Below are 15,296 nucleotides of genomic sequence, written 5' to 3' on the forward strand. Positions count from 1 at the left end.
AATTCTGTTATATATTGTTATTTTTATATTAGTATTCATTTGCATCAAACTGTTTTAACTGCTGGAGGATGTGGACACCATCTTGTGATCTGTATGCTCTGTGCACCTGTGCCTGCTACTGGTTACAATGTGTTACCTGCACATATAATGTTTGGCTAAAATTTTTTTTTAATTTTATGGAAATGGGAAGAGATGAAGAGAAAGGAAATTGACTAACTGGAGAAATTAAAATGAAATAAAGATGCATTGGTACTTAAATGCTTTAACAGATTTCCAGTGGCTCAATACAAGATCAGCTCATTCAAACACAGTCATATTTGCAAATGTAGGGCAGCTCCTTAATTGATCTACTGTAGCAGCAGCATTTATCCTTCTGTGACATCACATTTCAGAATCGCATCAGACTCCAACTCCCCAACAGAAAGGCAGAGGAAATCTCACAAGATGGCCCCCTTGTCCTCTAACAGTTAACACAGTGTGACATCTACTTCACATTCTCTATATCAGCAAAGTGTCTGTCAGTGTGCATATGTTTGCAAACAAGTTGACCATGAGTCCAGACTGTAAGCTGTGTGTTTGTGACTTTCTATGGCTGTGTTGTCAAAGGTTAGTTTTTCACTTGTTGTTCAGTTTAGATTGGTTTTAGGGTTTAAGTTAGAGCCTGGCCCCAACTGTGGTTCCCAAAAACACGGAGACAAGTCCCATGTTTGAGGCCTTAGAATACGGATTGTGGTTTGGCATAGATTGGGGGTCTAGGGAAAGCATTATTCAATGAGTGTCCTCACAACAATAAAGAGACCAACGTGTGTGTGTCTATGCATTTATCCCTGCAGCAGAAGGCAGTTATGAACATTATGTACATAAGGGTTTGCATGTGACAGTTGCTCCAGAACATGGTGTTAGATTTGCAGAGTGGTCAACAGGGGTGTACGTGTGGGTGTGTGTGGGAGGTGGGACAGGCGTCTATCTGGGTTATGATTCATTTAAACTAAGAGCACAAATGCACTTGAGCCATTGGATGTGCAGATTTTCCAACTGACCAACATGCACTGGAAAAATATGTGAAACTGTGGCAAATAATGGAACAGCCTAACAGTTATTTTATTCTAACCCAAATAAAAGTGTAACACCAATATTATATTATTCAGAACTGCGACCTGAAAGTGTGACAAAATATCACCCTTTGAACTACCCCACAACTCAGCAGAAGTGAAGCTGAGTGTTCAGCATGAAAGAAAGAAAAAAGCTATATTAAATGGTGCTGCTGACCAGGGACCAGAGCAGCAAAGTCGTTGCACTGTTGCTGAAACATAAGCTGATGATGATTCTACAGAACTGTGTGTGTGTGTGTGTGTGTGTGTGTGTGTGTGTGTGTTCGTGTTCGTGCAGTAAGTCTAGTCGTCTCATATCATATTATGCAGTGGATGACTGGATCAGCTTTCAGCTTTTTACAAAGTAAAGACATCAGCTTTTTGTCTCACCAGACAGATACAAACACACACACAAAGTACCAATTTGGGAATCTTTCTCTTTCTGTACATCCTTCTGTCTGTTTTCTTTTTTCCCCACCTCAACACACACCTCTTTGTCTCACTTAAACCTATCTATCTGAAACACACACCTCACCTCTGTCTTTCACATTCAATCTCTCACTGTCACTCAGTTCTGTCTGTCTCCTAACACTTGTTCACCTGACCCCACCTTCCTGTCTCCTCCTCTATCTGCTGCTAATGGATGGATGGATGGATGGACGGACTGCACATTTTCTCATGCCCAGACTGAAGCCATAAATTGCCTCTATTCTACACTTTCCGTAATTCTTGAACATGAATTTAAAAAATGATTTAAAATGATCCACAGATCCACTAAAAATGTTTTAAAATTATGTTTTTGTACTGTCATCCTGCAAATACAAACACCTAATGGCGAAGAACACTCATGCATACAAAGATGACAACAACAATGGCTAACCTGATAGGTACCAAAAATTTGTCTGTCAGCATAGGCAGACATTGAAAGGGTGTTAAATAAACATAATCTTAGAACGGCATGAGACTTGGTCACGTATGATCATACATTTAGTGTAAAGAAAACACTGCAATGTCTCTAACGTACTTTTTGTGTTAAAGAGCAACTCTAAATAAAGAATGTGTAGACCTGATTCTCCAGATATTCTCCCAAGTTCATAAGAGGCTTGACAAACTCAAAAGTGTGATGTGTGCAAAATGAAGCAGTGGACTTTATTCTGTGGCCCCTTGTAACCAGCTGCATGTTTAGATTTGACAAGCCTGAAAGATATTTTACAGTAATGTCAGTAAAAAAAAAAGTTCACCAGAAGCATTTTTTACTAGATTTTATAATAATGTAGAATTATCAGCCAGCTCTAGTGAAACTTTTTATGTGCCTGTGTGTAAATCCCTTTGAATAAGTGTGTTTATTCCCAGCGTGCATGTATCCAGCTGTTTTTCGGCCCAGAGCAGCACTGACAAACCAGGTCAAGTGTCTGTTCCACAGACGAATAAACACACATTGTCCTTCTCATGATCATCATAATCTCCTCCTCTCCTTTTGCTGTTCTTCTAAAGTTGTTCCTTATAACTTAACTGTATACAAGTCACCCTTTACTTAACATGTATATTGTGATAAGAGAAAGTGTGTGTGTGTGTGTGTGTGTGTGTGTGTGTGTGTGTGTGTGTGTGTGTGTGTGTGTGTTGGTGTGACAGCTGCAAGAGAGATCAGGACAAAAAGGATGACTTAAAAATCCACCATCACCAGTGGTGATTCTGATGGAGATACATCAGTAAATTAGCAGTTTTTAAGTTAAATAAGTTCTTTTTAATTGTGGTGTCAGGTTGTGCTTTGGTTCCGTGTTTGTGTGCATATCTATGAGTTTGTTTGTTTTTCTTACAGAGATGGTTGAGTGTGCATATGTGATATGAACTCTGTGTGAGTGTTGTCCCCAGGCCCCCAGTGTTCCTGTGTGTCAGAACACAGCTGGTGAAGCAGCCCCTCCCACGGGGCCTTCAGTACTTTGTGTGTGTGTGTGTGTGTGTGGGTGTGTGTGTGTGTGTGTGTGTGTGTGTGTGCTTGCGCAAATGAGCATCTTCCCCTTCTCCCCAAACAACCACAATATCTGCTTTGCTCTCAGTATGACTGGATGACCTAAACACACTGATGTCTGTAATTCTGCTGCCATGGGAATCACACCTTTAAAGGGAAAATCCACAGCAAAACCCTTTGCTGTGAGTTGTTTTCATTGTTTTTTTTCTTTAAAATTCTTAAAAAATTTGTGGAAAAAAAAACATTTTAATGGGAAACAAAACTTGAAATTATATGTTTTTAATTCTAACCAACAGTCCACAATGGTTATTCAATTTATTTTATACAATTTCATACAAATTAATGTATAATACTGTTGAGCACCATTAATAAAAGACCTTCACCACTTTGTAAATGGTTACTGTTATATGTATTTAAACAAATCCGTTTAGGTTTATGTATTCTTCATATAGTCGTAGCCTTACAACGTATTCCAAACGTTTCTATCTCACATTGACATTCGTTCTGACTTAGATAAGCACTAAAAATGCTTTGACTGAAATCTCTATATTCAAGACAATTTCGTGTTTCCCTGAACCTCAACAAAGGAGGCAGTGACAGCAAAATTAGTACTAAATAAAGTAACACCAGATTCACCCAGGTTAGAAAAAGGAAGTTAAACTTTATTAGTTTTTGAACAACAAAATTGAATTTTAATTTACATAAAGTCTGAAGCTATCATTTAACCTCAGCTCTCACCACTATTGGAGTGGAGATTTGGACAAAAATGTAAAAATAAATGCTTTTATTTCTATAGCTTGGACGGTTTTATCAGTTAGGACCAATTTTCTGCTCCGAAATTATTGAAAGTAGCAGTAGCACCCTTAACATACTGAGGCTTAGTTTCACAAGATCTGTTTTGTCTTAACAGATGATGTTACATTGATTATCATTACAGGGTCAGGGCACAGGGGGCCTGAAGCCTGGGTGGGTATCAATGTATTGGGTTTAACGTATCACTGCCAGATGTCTTTTAAATCCCATGTTGAAATACAAGTATCTTTGTTATCTCATAAATGGACACAGCCTTGCTTTGGTCTGGTTTCATATCGACAAAAGCTGCTTGTCAAACTAAGCATAACAAACTGTGTGGTTGCCATGGTCCCCTCTGTGGGTGTGTGTGAGAACCATTTGTAGACGTGTTTCTTTTTATGTATCTGTATTCTGTATATCTGTTCTGTATGTTTGTAGAAACCTTTTAGGTTGAGGTTTTTGGTTGTGTTGTGGATTCTATGAATCTCAGAATAACGAGAAGAGGCAACTTTTAATTAATTGACCACTAGAAACATCAGTTCTTCTGTTTGGATGATGGGGAGTGTGGTTTATGGCACATTGTAAGTGTTGATCTTTGAGGGAGGAGATTAGGAGGAGTTCTTATATTGTGAGTTGTGCTAACTCCATCCAATATCTGTAACTGGTGATCCTGTTCATGGTTACTGGGACTGAAGCCTCTCCCTGGTGGGGTACGGTCTGGACAGGTCTCCAGTCTGTGTCAGGGCCAACACAGAGAGACATATACACAGAGAGACAATCGTTCACACTCCTATCACAGCTATGGGCAACAGACAATAAATTAGAAAGCAACCACTACTCAAATATATCCACTAGTTTCTACTTGAATTTGTGTGAACCGCTTTGCAAAGCCATTTATTAACATGACCAGGCGAAACCTGATCAACAAACAGTGTTACACAAGCTGTGATAACATTTTGTGTGTATGTATTCGTGCGTGTGTGTTCGTGCATTTATGTGTGTGGTTGCTATGTGTTTACATGGTAATAATAATAAACAGTGTTGTGATCAGTCATTTCACGTAGCGAGTGTTTGTCAGGTGTGTGTGTGTGTGTGTTTGTGTTTGTGTGCGCGCACGTGCACGCGCATAGTTCTCAGGTCCACTCATGTTTCTCACTAAGTCCTCTGCAGCATCAGCTCTGGGCAGTTTTCCCAGCTTCTTCATCTTTCTCATCCTCCTCTTATATTATTCCATCTTCCAATGTCTCTCTGTGGTCTATCTCTTCCTCCTCTCTCCTGTCCCTGTCCAGTTTGCTTTCCTCCTCTCTAGGGATGGTCCACACCACAGCGGTCAAGGCGTTCGATACAAGCTTTTAGTTTACATCTGCAGCACACAAGAGCTGACCTCACACCGTGTGTGTGTGTATCTGTCTCCTGGGTCTCAGTTTACTGTTTACCGGAACCAGTCACACTAAGATGCTATTTGCTGTGGTTAGCACATCCAGTTCCTTGGTGTGTGTAGGTTTGTGTGTCCTGGTGAGTGTGCAGTCTTCTCTAAAAAAGAAAAAAATAACAATAAAGTAATTTGAGTTAGAAAATATTTACTCTTTAAACATATGTGAGTGGTACCTTTTTAATTTTAATCAGTTCACAAAGATTCCGTCCTCTCTTTAACATCTCTGTCCTCAGACAGACAGTAAGTGTGTCTGTCAACAGGACAGAAGAGAGCCAGAAAATGCTTTCTATAGCCTCTTGAATGCAAATGTGAGACGCTGCTGACATTTTCCAGACTTCATCCTTTGAGCCCCCAGTACAGTGTGTGTGTGTGTGTGTGTGTGTGTGTGTGTGTGTGTGTGTGTGTGTGTGTGTCTCGCTGCTCTGTCCTGAATTTTCTGAAAAATTTAAAGCAACCCATGTTCCATGTGTGAAATGCTTCTCCGGACAATGTCTGAGGCTGAATTTCATACGTGAAACAGGCCTATGTGAATTTGCCTTTAGCAAATAAAAGTTTCCTCAACTTAAGTCTGCTCATAGCCTGTGTGTATCTGTTTGTGTGTGTTTGGGCTGCTCCTCTGCAGACTACATTAAATATTCATCCTTCTCATATTTCTCCCCATTTATCTGCCCTTGCTTCCTTATTTCCTTCCTTCCTTCCTTCCATTAGACATCTGTATACACTCCTTTCCTCCAATCTCCTTCCTTCATGTTTAGTTCTGTCATTTGCCCTTTTTAAATGAATCAAAACTGGTGGGAACAGAAGAAGGAAGACAGTAAAAGATAACGGAATGGCAACATGACAAAGCTAGATTTTGTATAAGATGGACATCGTCCTGTCTCCTCTTTCCTCTCCTCCATCGATCATTTCTGAAAACAAACACAGGGATCTTAAACCTTCTTTCGGTTCTGGGTATTGACTCCAGGCCCTTTGGGGCCTGTGTGTGTATGTGCGTCTTCTTGTTTGACCATGTGTTGATATGTACATGTGTCTCATGTGTGAGTTTTATCAGGTTTCAATATACTTTGTGTGTTTGTAGTCCTGTGTGTATCACATTTTCCTGTGTTACAGATGAGTAATGTCCCGTCTGCTCTGTTTGGTGCTCTGCTATCAGATCCTCACGTCCTCTGGGTGTCAGTGTTTGTAAGCAGGAGATTTATAAAGGAACTAAATCGGGTTCTGTGTGTGTGGTTTGTGGTGTATATGTAAACCCATACGAGCACAGTGAAGGGACATTTCAGCCTCAGTATTGATTTGGTCCGGCCTGTTTCAGGGTCACTGTGATGTCAGCGTTTGTGTTATTATTGCGTTTATTGTCTGCTGCTTTTAATCCAACAAAGTTGAGATGACACCAAACCACATTGATCCCTGTATATAACAGCTGCTACATATTAGTATAACAACAGGGCACAGTGGGGAAAAAGTGCATTTTAAACATTATGGATAATATTTGGTATTACAATAATTCAACTAGTAATTGAATCAGTGAATTGGAGACTTTCTGTTGTCTTCTACATTTTAGTGGGGAAAAAGTTTACTTTACTGTCACTTTACTGCATTTAAGAAATAGAATTGTCAATTAGTTGATAATTATGAGATACTTTTGTTCTGATAATGCAAATACTGCTCAAATTACTACAATAGTGAGATGAGGTATCATTCCATGGCAACTGTCTAGGGCACCACTCATCAGCTATTTACAATGCATCCCTTCCAGGGTGTAGAAGAACACCATAGAACACATTAACTTATGTGACCCTGAAGACTTACATGAAGGTGTGGTGGTCCAACCCATGTGACAGTGAAGGGTTTTGTGACTTCATGTCTCCACAGAGCGTAAATATCTGGGAACAAGGCAGAGAAACCGTTCTGCAATGCTGTAGGAGATTTCTCTGTAAGCCGCTTTACACCATCCTGTAGTTGTGTCATCTGTTGTTATTCTTCTGTTGCTGTCGATTAGATACAGTATGTGGCTCACTAGCTGTGGCACCTAGACAATTGACTTTGCCACTCTTGAGCCCATCTACATAGCTTTGGTTGTTTGTGTTGCTAAATATCCTTTATTGAACGCCAGACCTATGGAAATGTGGGCATTAATTGAGATCGCTGAAAATAAGGCACGTTTTTTACAAATTTTGTAGTATTCAACTATAAAGAGAGCTGTCAAAGTAATTATGTTATCAACTTATGGTAAGAGGTAAATGCATCCTTTAATATTTTTGTTGACCTCAGTATTGCATGTTTGTTTACATTTTACCAAGTCTTACTGTTTTGGTCCTCCCGTCTTGTCTCTGTGTCGATGATCAGTCTAATAGTTCAGCGTTGGAAACCATATAACTTGGCAGGTTAGCTGTAGTTGGCTTGCTAATGTGCTTAAGTTAAAAAGAAGGCTAATAAATCTTTATTATGTTTTTTCTCTTTAATTTTTGTGTACCAGATGTTTGTGCAACAGATGGTAATCACCAAGCTAATCAATCATCTAACTGGATATTTCTCGGTACTCTGGATGTTCGTTGGGAAGGATAATACCTCTGGTCTTCTTATTTGCCTTTGTGTGCACATTTTACATTTAAGTAACACGGTGTAATGTATGCATCTGTCAAAAGCTGCTAGTCTGTTGTATCTTGTCAGAGATGGAAATGGTAAATAGTCTGTGCTTTTATATTAAAAAAAAAAACCTTTCTGCCTTATTGGACACAATGCTCTTTACACTGCTTACACTAATTCATCCAATCATAAGCAGACTAACACACTGAGTGGGGAGCTGCAATGCAGTTGGCTTGACCCATAGGAAGCAACTAATTTGGGTTCAATGTCTTGCTCAACAACATGTTGACATCTGACAGAAGAAGCTGGGAATCAAACTACCATCCCTGGGATTTGTTAACATTATTGTTAACAAAAATATTATATAAAGGTATTTCAAGTGAAATAAAGGGAGGACAAAAGTAAGATTAACCTAAAATGTAGTTTATTCTCTGGTTCCTACTTTGAGCCTCTTTCAGATGTTCTCCACCTTGCATCATGTTACTCTGTCACCAGTGGTAGAGATTGTCTCTCACTTATTCACTTTCGGCCTGTTCACCTGTCTGTCTTCATGTCCGTCATCCTGTCTATCTGTCTTGTCACTCCCCTCTTCGTCTCGGCCTGTCTATCTGCACTGATTTCTCAGTCCATCTATCTGTCTTTCTCTTAGCCTCTTTTTCTCTCTCCCTGGCTGTCAATCTGTCTCTCTCCCAGCTCGCCTGTCTCTCTGGGTCTTTGCCGCTGGGCTCTCTGTCAGGATTACATGGTGTCAGGTTGGCCAACATGGACGCCAGTGCTGGGGAAACAAAATGTTCCTCTCAACACAAAGCTCCTCTAATCCGCTCTCCTCATTCGCCCATAGCAGAGCCTAATTACAGAAAGCTGGTTGGCCAGCATTAAGACAAATGGGAAGAAAGACAGACAGACAGACAGGCAGACAGGTTATCAGTTAGTATTTAAAACAGCCTAGTTGAAATCTCTCTCTCTCTAGCTGGCAGGTGAAGTGATGGGTTAACTGATTAGTTTATTGGCTTGTTTTCTGATTAGCTATAGGCTAGCAAGCATGTTGATCTCTAGATGATTCACAGAGTGCAAAAAAATAAAGCCAGTACTGTGACCAGCAAAAACCCTTTGGCTAACTTACAATAAATTTCAGACGAGTGGCACCATTATTGTTGCACCACACGCCATACAGAGGTATATACCTATATTTCTGTATTAATTTATAGTATTACAGATCTTCACTAATGTAGATTGACACAAACTAACACTAACATAAATCCTCTGTTTTAACCGTTTAAAAGAAGTGGTGTCTCATGTTTGTGGTGCTGTTGAGTTGTACTGCCTTATGTTGACTGGGCTTTTTATATAATCGAAGTATAATTAACTACATGTCAAAATCATATGAGTATACTTTTAAATTTTGACAGTCTTTTGTTTCTCTGTTTTACCCTTTCAGCCTTAACTGCCTACACGTACCTCACCATCTTTGACCTTTTTAGGTGAGTGTTGTTGTTTTTTTCTCTTATCAGCTTTTTTCCCAAAATATTCTACATTTAAAGCTTTATGAAGATTAAAAAAAAAACTTAATTTAATCCACTCTATCCTTAAAAAACATTTAATGAAGTTTTTACATGGTCAGCATAGTTTTGACTATGCATCAGTGCATTAATGCATTAGATCTCATGATAATTGATTGTTTTACATTAATCTCTTCACTACTAATGTTAAATACTGCTTGTTTTATAATAACAGAGTATTTTAGAGAATTTTTCATTGTTTTTTGTTCATATTTCAGCTACTATAGGCCAAACTAAAACTTTCTCGATTTTCTGTAAGAAATAGCTGTTTTACTTATAAAAACATGTGACAACCCAGGTGTAGTTTATTTTTTATTTAGAGAAACAGAATCAAATATGAGATAATGCTGAATTTGCTGAGCTGAGCTGTGCTGTTGTGATGTGAGAAATTGTCACTCATGAAAAATGAATTCTGAGATTACAATGAATAAAAGATGGCTTAAAACATAAAGTGAACTTTAGCTGACCTATGCTGTTTCTGCTTCTTTGTTTCTCACTGACTCTCTTCTTGTGTGCCCCTTTCCTTTCTCTGTCTTTCTGTGTCTTCCGTCTTTCCATCAATCTCTTTATTTTTCTCTTTCCCTGCTATCACTCTTCCTTTCCTTCCTTTCACCTCCCTGTGACCCACAGTTTGATCACCTGTCTCATCAGTTCCTGGGTGACTATGAAGAAACCCAGTCAGGTCTACTCCTTTGGGTGAGTTCAGCACGATACATCATGATAGATTATGCTGTGAATTTGACCAGCCTCTGAGCTGACTAACTTCAATGCAAACCCATTCACAGCCCTAATCCAAAGCTCTGACTAGACTGCAAAAGGGAAAATAAATCTTATTTTACTATTGTCATTTGTACAATTTTATCCACAAAAAGATACTTTAAAGTGGACCTCCTCTGTCAGTTATTTAAGGATGCTTTCTCACTCAAAGATGTATGCACATCTTGATGACACCACTAAGAAACCCATTTACAAACCCCATTTGGACAATATTTGGGCTTATTTTGAATTTGTTGCCAACACTGTGCTTCCAAAAGCTTTTGTACTTTTTCCAATCAAAAATATGTTTCAAATAATTTGCAAATTGTTGTATTGTCTTTATTTACATTTACGCAGAGACTTACATATTTTAATAATGGTCTTTGTAATTGAAAGTAATCACCTTGTACTGAAAGTTGCATCGGAAAACATTTTTCTGTTATGTGTTATCCAGTCGGTTCACATTTACATCATATACTGTTCGTTTAATACATTCCAAACTGACATACATCAGTCTGAGACTTTAGTCAAAGCTCCATCTGTGTTTATTTATGTGCTTTCACTTACTGCCCACCCCCAAATACACATACGCACACACACAGTAAACACAGATGTAGCATTAACAGAAAAGCTTCTGTTACTATTGGTGGATCAGCTCATGAAGACATGACTATCATCCAACTCAATCACACAGCTAGTTCTGTGTGTGTGTGTGTGTGTGTGTGTGTGTGAGTGTGTGAGAGAGAGAGAGATGGAGAGAGACAACAGCAGAGTGAGGGCTACTTTAAGCAGAACAAGCTTTCTTTCAAGATTTTCTACATTTGACAAAGTGAGGATGGTCCTTCTCCAGTTGCATCCTGCAACCAACAATATGTTTTGTTGGTTGCATTCCAACATGATTACATTTTCTAAAATGCCAAAATACCTTTTTATGGATCACATCACAAGAGGTTTTTTAAATTGCAGCCTCATTAAACTTCTTTACGGTTGTGTTTAGACTGTCACAGCTCTTACACTTTTTCAAACTTTATGGACTGGTTAAATGAGAAGCGCAAAAGTAACTTTAGACACAGCAAACCACAATCTTTGCTAAGTTTAGAAAAATAGTGGTTTTCATAATCTTTAGTTAATTTTTATGATTCCGCAATTTGATAGCTGTGCACTTTGTACAGCTGCCATCATCTGATCCACCCAAGGATTGTTTCCTTCTAACTCTATTTAGAGTATTTGTGGTTGCAATCTAATTGCAGAGAACTGTAATTCTTCTTAGATGGTATCAGCCATTTATACTGCCAGGCTCTGCTTACTTAGTAGCATTGAGGTGGTCTCCAAAAAAGAACGCTGTGTCTCTTTTGAATATTTGTGTTCTTGTGTCAGGGATAAAAAGCTGATGTTTGGAGGTGGTTTGTCCCTCGAGGATGATGAGGTCTTTCTCTGTGTTCAGGTTTGAAAGACTGGAGGTTCTGGCTGTTTTTGCTTCCACTGTTCTGATCCAGCTGGGAGCCTTGTTCATCCTAAAGGAGAGGTTTGTATGTCTCCATGACACACATACAGACACACTCACTCATTCTCACACAATGCACGCAGACAGTTGATGAAGTAAAAAATATGTGCAATAAATTGTTTTGGCTTTGTCAGCATTCTAGCCACACTAACATCCCATGTCTGTGTTTGTGTCTGTCTTTGTTTTTTCCCTACATGTCTATGTCTCTGTCTTTCTTGATTAAAATTTCAATTATTTCCTTAGCATGACTCAGCACAACAACAGAATTGATATTTCACCAAATATTTCCAACTGTTTCTTTCTTTTGTCTTTGTTTTGTCCTCCATTATTAATTACACTACATTGTTTTGCTCCACACAGGGTGCATGCTTTCCTCCAGTCTTAGCTCCACTTTTGCATTAAACTACTTAGGAAATGCAATAATTGGACCCCATGACATTTAAGTGACATCCACACGCAGACTATGCCACAATAAACTTTTTAATTTATTAAAAACCAGATTATCCAATAACCGGTTCAGCTTTGTGTTTTTATTGTCTTGTAATAAAGTTTAACAGTGCTCAAATAATGTCTGCAAGACAAAAACTACAACTCTTGTGCAGTCATTTAGTAATCTGCCAGACCCCTTAAGACCATTTTTAAAAGTTTATAGTAATAATATAATACATGGTTAATAAAATACAAAAATTATTATTTGCTAAATTTACAAAATTATAAATGGAAAAACAGATAAAGTGGCTGCTCTGAGTTTAAAAAATCTCTTAAGACATGAACTTTTAAAGTCACAATGAAGGCAAATTTCATTTAAGATGCAGCAACGTGTGGTTGCACAAGTAACCACATACTTGTTTTGTCTGGTTCTATTGTGTTAAAATCTGTTGGCAACCTGTCTCACACAATCTGAAAACACTGAGGAGTTTGAAAGGGGTACTCTCTGAATTAACCTTAAACAGGAGGAAAGTGTGTGCAAGTTTTTAAGGCTGGGATTGGATCTGTCACTGTCTGGACCTGGGTCGTACACACACAAACACACACCTCCAGGCCCAGCGTGGGGTTGTCTTGCGGTCAGCTCTCAGGTATGGGAGGGGTGAATTACCAGATTAACAACACACATGCGCGCGTAGTCCATCTTATAACACTTTCATCTGCAGTCGTGTTTTTTTTTTTTTTTTTTTTTTACTCAAATTTATTTTGCTTTGGTCTATGGCAGCAGAAATATTGGTCTGAGATTGGCCTGCAGGCATCTGTCAAATTATAAAACATAAACCATATAAATCATCAAAAACCATAGGACCACTACTGCTGTTCCAAGCTCAGTCAGCGGTGAGGTGACTGCTGAAAATGACTTGATCAATGGGTTCAAATGACAACAAACAAACTTCAAAACATAGACAGTAGATGTCAGGGATTTATAGAAATTTGTCGCTTCTCCTTTTTAATTTAACATGATAGACAGAAATTGTTCAATAATGGCTATTTTCAAATTAGCTTAGTACAAAACAAATGTGCTGATGGCCTCCCTGAAAAAACTTCTCATAATGCACACAATAGTTCCCAAAGTCAGGGTGCAATATATGGGGGAAGCCAAACTGGCAAAAATGGAAAAGCTTGAAAATTGTTTTTACTATCACAATATGAATGTTGTTGGAAAAATCACTAGTACATCACTACATTGCTAGTAAACCTAATATCCTTTTACATATTGTGAACCCTGTAAAGAAAAGCAGCTGCGCAATGACAAAAAATATAACACTCCAGGCAATTGAATGTGGTTCTCTGGATACCTCCAAAACACAGGTGGCTTACACTCACACACTAATACGTCGATTGCAATCTACCAGTCGATCGCAAAGGTAGCATTGAATTAACAAAGTAGACATCCACCCGCCATCCATCCTCACTATGAAATTCGTCACTTGATTGACGTACAAATTGATTGCAAAATAGTAGCAAGCTAGCGAGATAGCCTCCAATTTATCTCTTTTAAACGAAAGGGTATAAAAATGAGTCGGGCAGCTGGACAAAGTAAGAAGTCAAAAACTTACACTTTCATACGGAGTGGGAGGTGGACTTTTTTTTTTCCACAATGTCATTTATTTTGGTCATTTTATAAGTAGCTCACAAGCCACAAAAGTGTGGGCACCCCTACTTTAGGATCATTGCCATTTACTGTTTTAAGCACTGAAAAAAATTTGAAACTAATATAAAGTCAATACTTATATAAGAGAGCGCATGCACATACGTGTGTGTGTGTTATGTTGGCAAATTGTACAGTGGGGTGCATGTCATGAATGGCTCAGTGGGGCAGCAGCACAGAGGGAGGAGGCAGATGAGACTTGTATCAGTGTTCTTTTGTTCATCTTTTTTTCCTGTATGTGTGTAGTGTTGATGTGCGTTACTGTGTATTAATCTATTTTCTGTTTTTGCATTTGTGTCAACAAATCTCCCTAGTGCACTCTCTCACTGACACACACACACACACACACAGAGTCCCAACTGGCCACTGTTGTTGACCGTGTTTGTGTCTGTTTTCTCAGTGTGGAGCGCTTTATGGAGCAGCCTGAGGTCCATACGTAAGTACTACCCCTCCATGAACAGGAACACACATTCCCTCTACGCATTTAAATCTAAACACACAACTTGATTTACTCCTGTTTCTCCCTCTGTGGAATCTCTCTCTCTCTCTTACTCTCTCTCTCACTCATACACTCACACTCATACGCTCACACACAGCCAGCTGTTGTTGGAACAGAACATCCCAAACATCTGGGTCAGATGCACAGACCAACAAACGGTGAATTAAGGAAACTGACAGTGACATGTCCGTTGTTCGTTTCACTCTGAGCAGGGCCTTCGTGTTTCCTCACCAGCAGGTTGTTGTTTGCAGACATTTTTTTCAGCATTTGTAAAGGTTAAATAATGTTGAATTGCTTTAGCCTGAATATCTGCACAGAAATCTTGACTAAAACATGTGATTGTGCTGACTCTGCACAATCACATTGATAAGCTGACAGAAAATGCGAAACTGCCTGCTATTGCAGACATTTTGTTCTGTCAGTATTTGTTATTGAACTCTTTCCTGGAAACCAAAACTCGAGCTACAACAGAAATAAATAAATGCACATCGGCTTTTTCAAATACTGCATTAATTGTTCATAATCAATGCAGTAGTTAGTCAGTTTGTCAGAAAGAGTGTCTGTTATTTTACAGTCACCTCCCTCTCTGTCTTTTCTCAACTCTCTCTCTCAGATCTTTTTCCTTGGTCACTAGTTTCCCCCTCCCTCTCACTCTTTCTCCCTCATCTCTCCATTATAAAACAGATTAGTACAGCGGCTTTTATAACCTAAAACACAGTGAGACTTAAACCTGTCTCCTGTGACGAGATTACCCCCCGTTCTCACCCCTCACTTTCTCTTCCTCCTCCTTTTACCCTTTGTCTCTCAATCTTCTTCCGAATCAATGTGACTGGACAGCACAAGAGGGCTGCTAACAGGAGGGACAGGTGTCTGCTGGTAGAGAGAGACACACACACACACACACACACACACACACACACACACACACACACACACACACACACACACACACACACACACACACACAC

At 39.0% G+C, this 15,296-nt stretch overlaps 1 protein-coding gene across 1 annotated transcript in view; it reads left to right on the forward strand.

The window, feature by feature from the left end:
- Positions 1 to 15,296, forward strand: part of slc30a6 (solute carrier family 30 member 6) — a 46,561-nt gene that overhangs the window by 12,534 nt on the left and 18,731 nt on the right. The window contains exons 5-8 of the mRNA XM_067512239.1: positions 9,312 to 9,354; positions 10,063 to 10,128; positions 11,633 to 11,713; positions 14,230 to 14,265. Of these exons, the coding sequence (XP_067368340.1) occupies positions 9,312 to 9,354; positions 10,063 to 10,128; positions 11,633 to 11,713; positions 14,230 to 14,265 (226 nt within the window). The remainder of the gene's footprint in view (positions 1 to 9,311; positions 9,355 to 10,062; positions 10,129 to 11,632; positions 11,714 to 14,229; positions 14,266 to 15,296) is intronic.

This window comes from Channa argus, chromosome 1, assembly GCF_033026475.1.
Source record: "Channa argus isolate prfri chromosome 1, Channa argus male v1.0, whole genome shotgun sequence".
Lineage (NCBI taxonomy): Eukaryota > Metazoa > Chordata > Actinopteri > Anabantiformes > Channidae > Channa > Channa argus.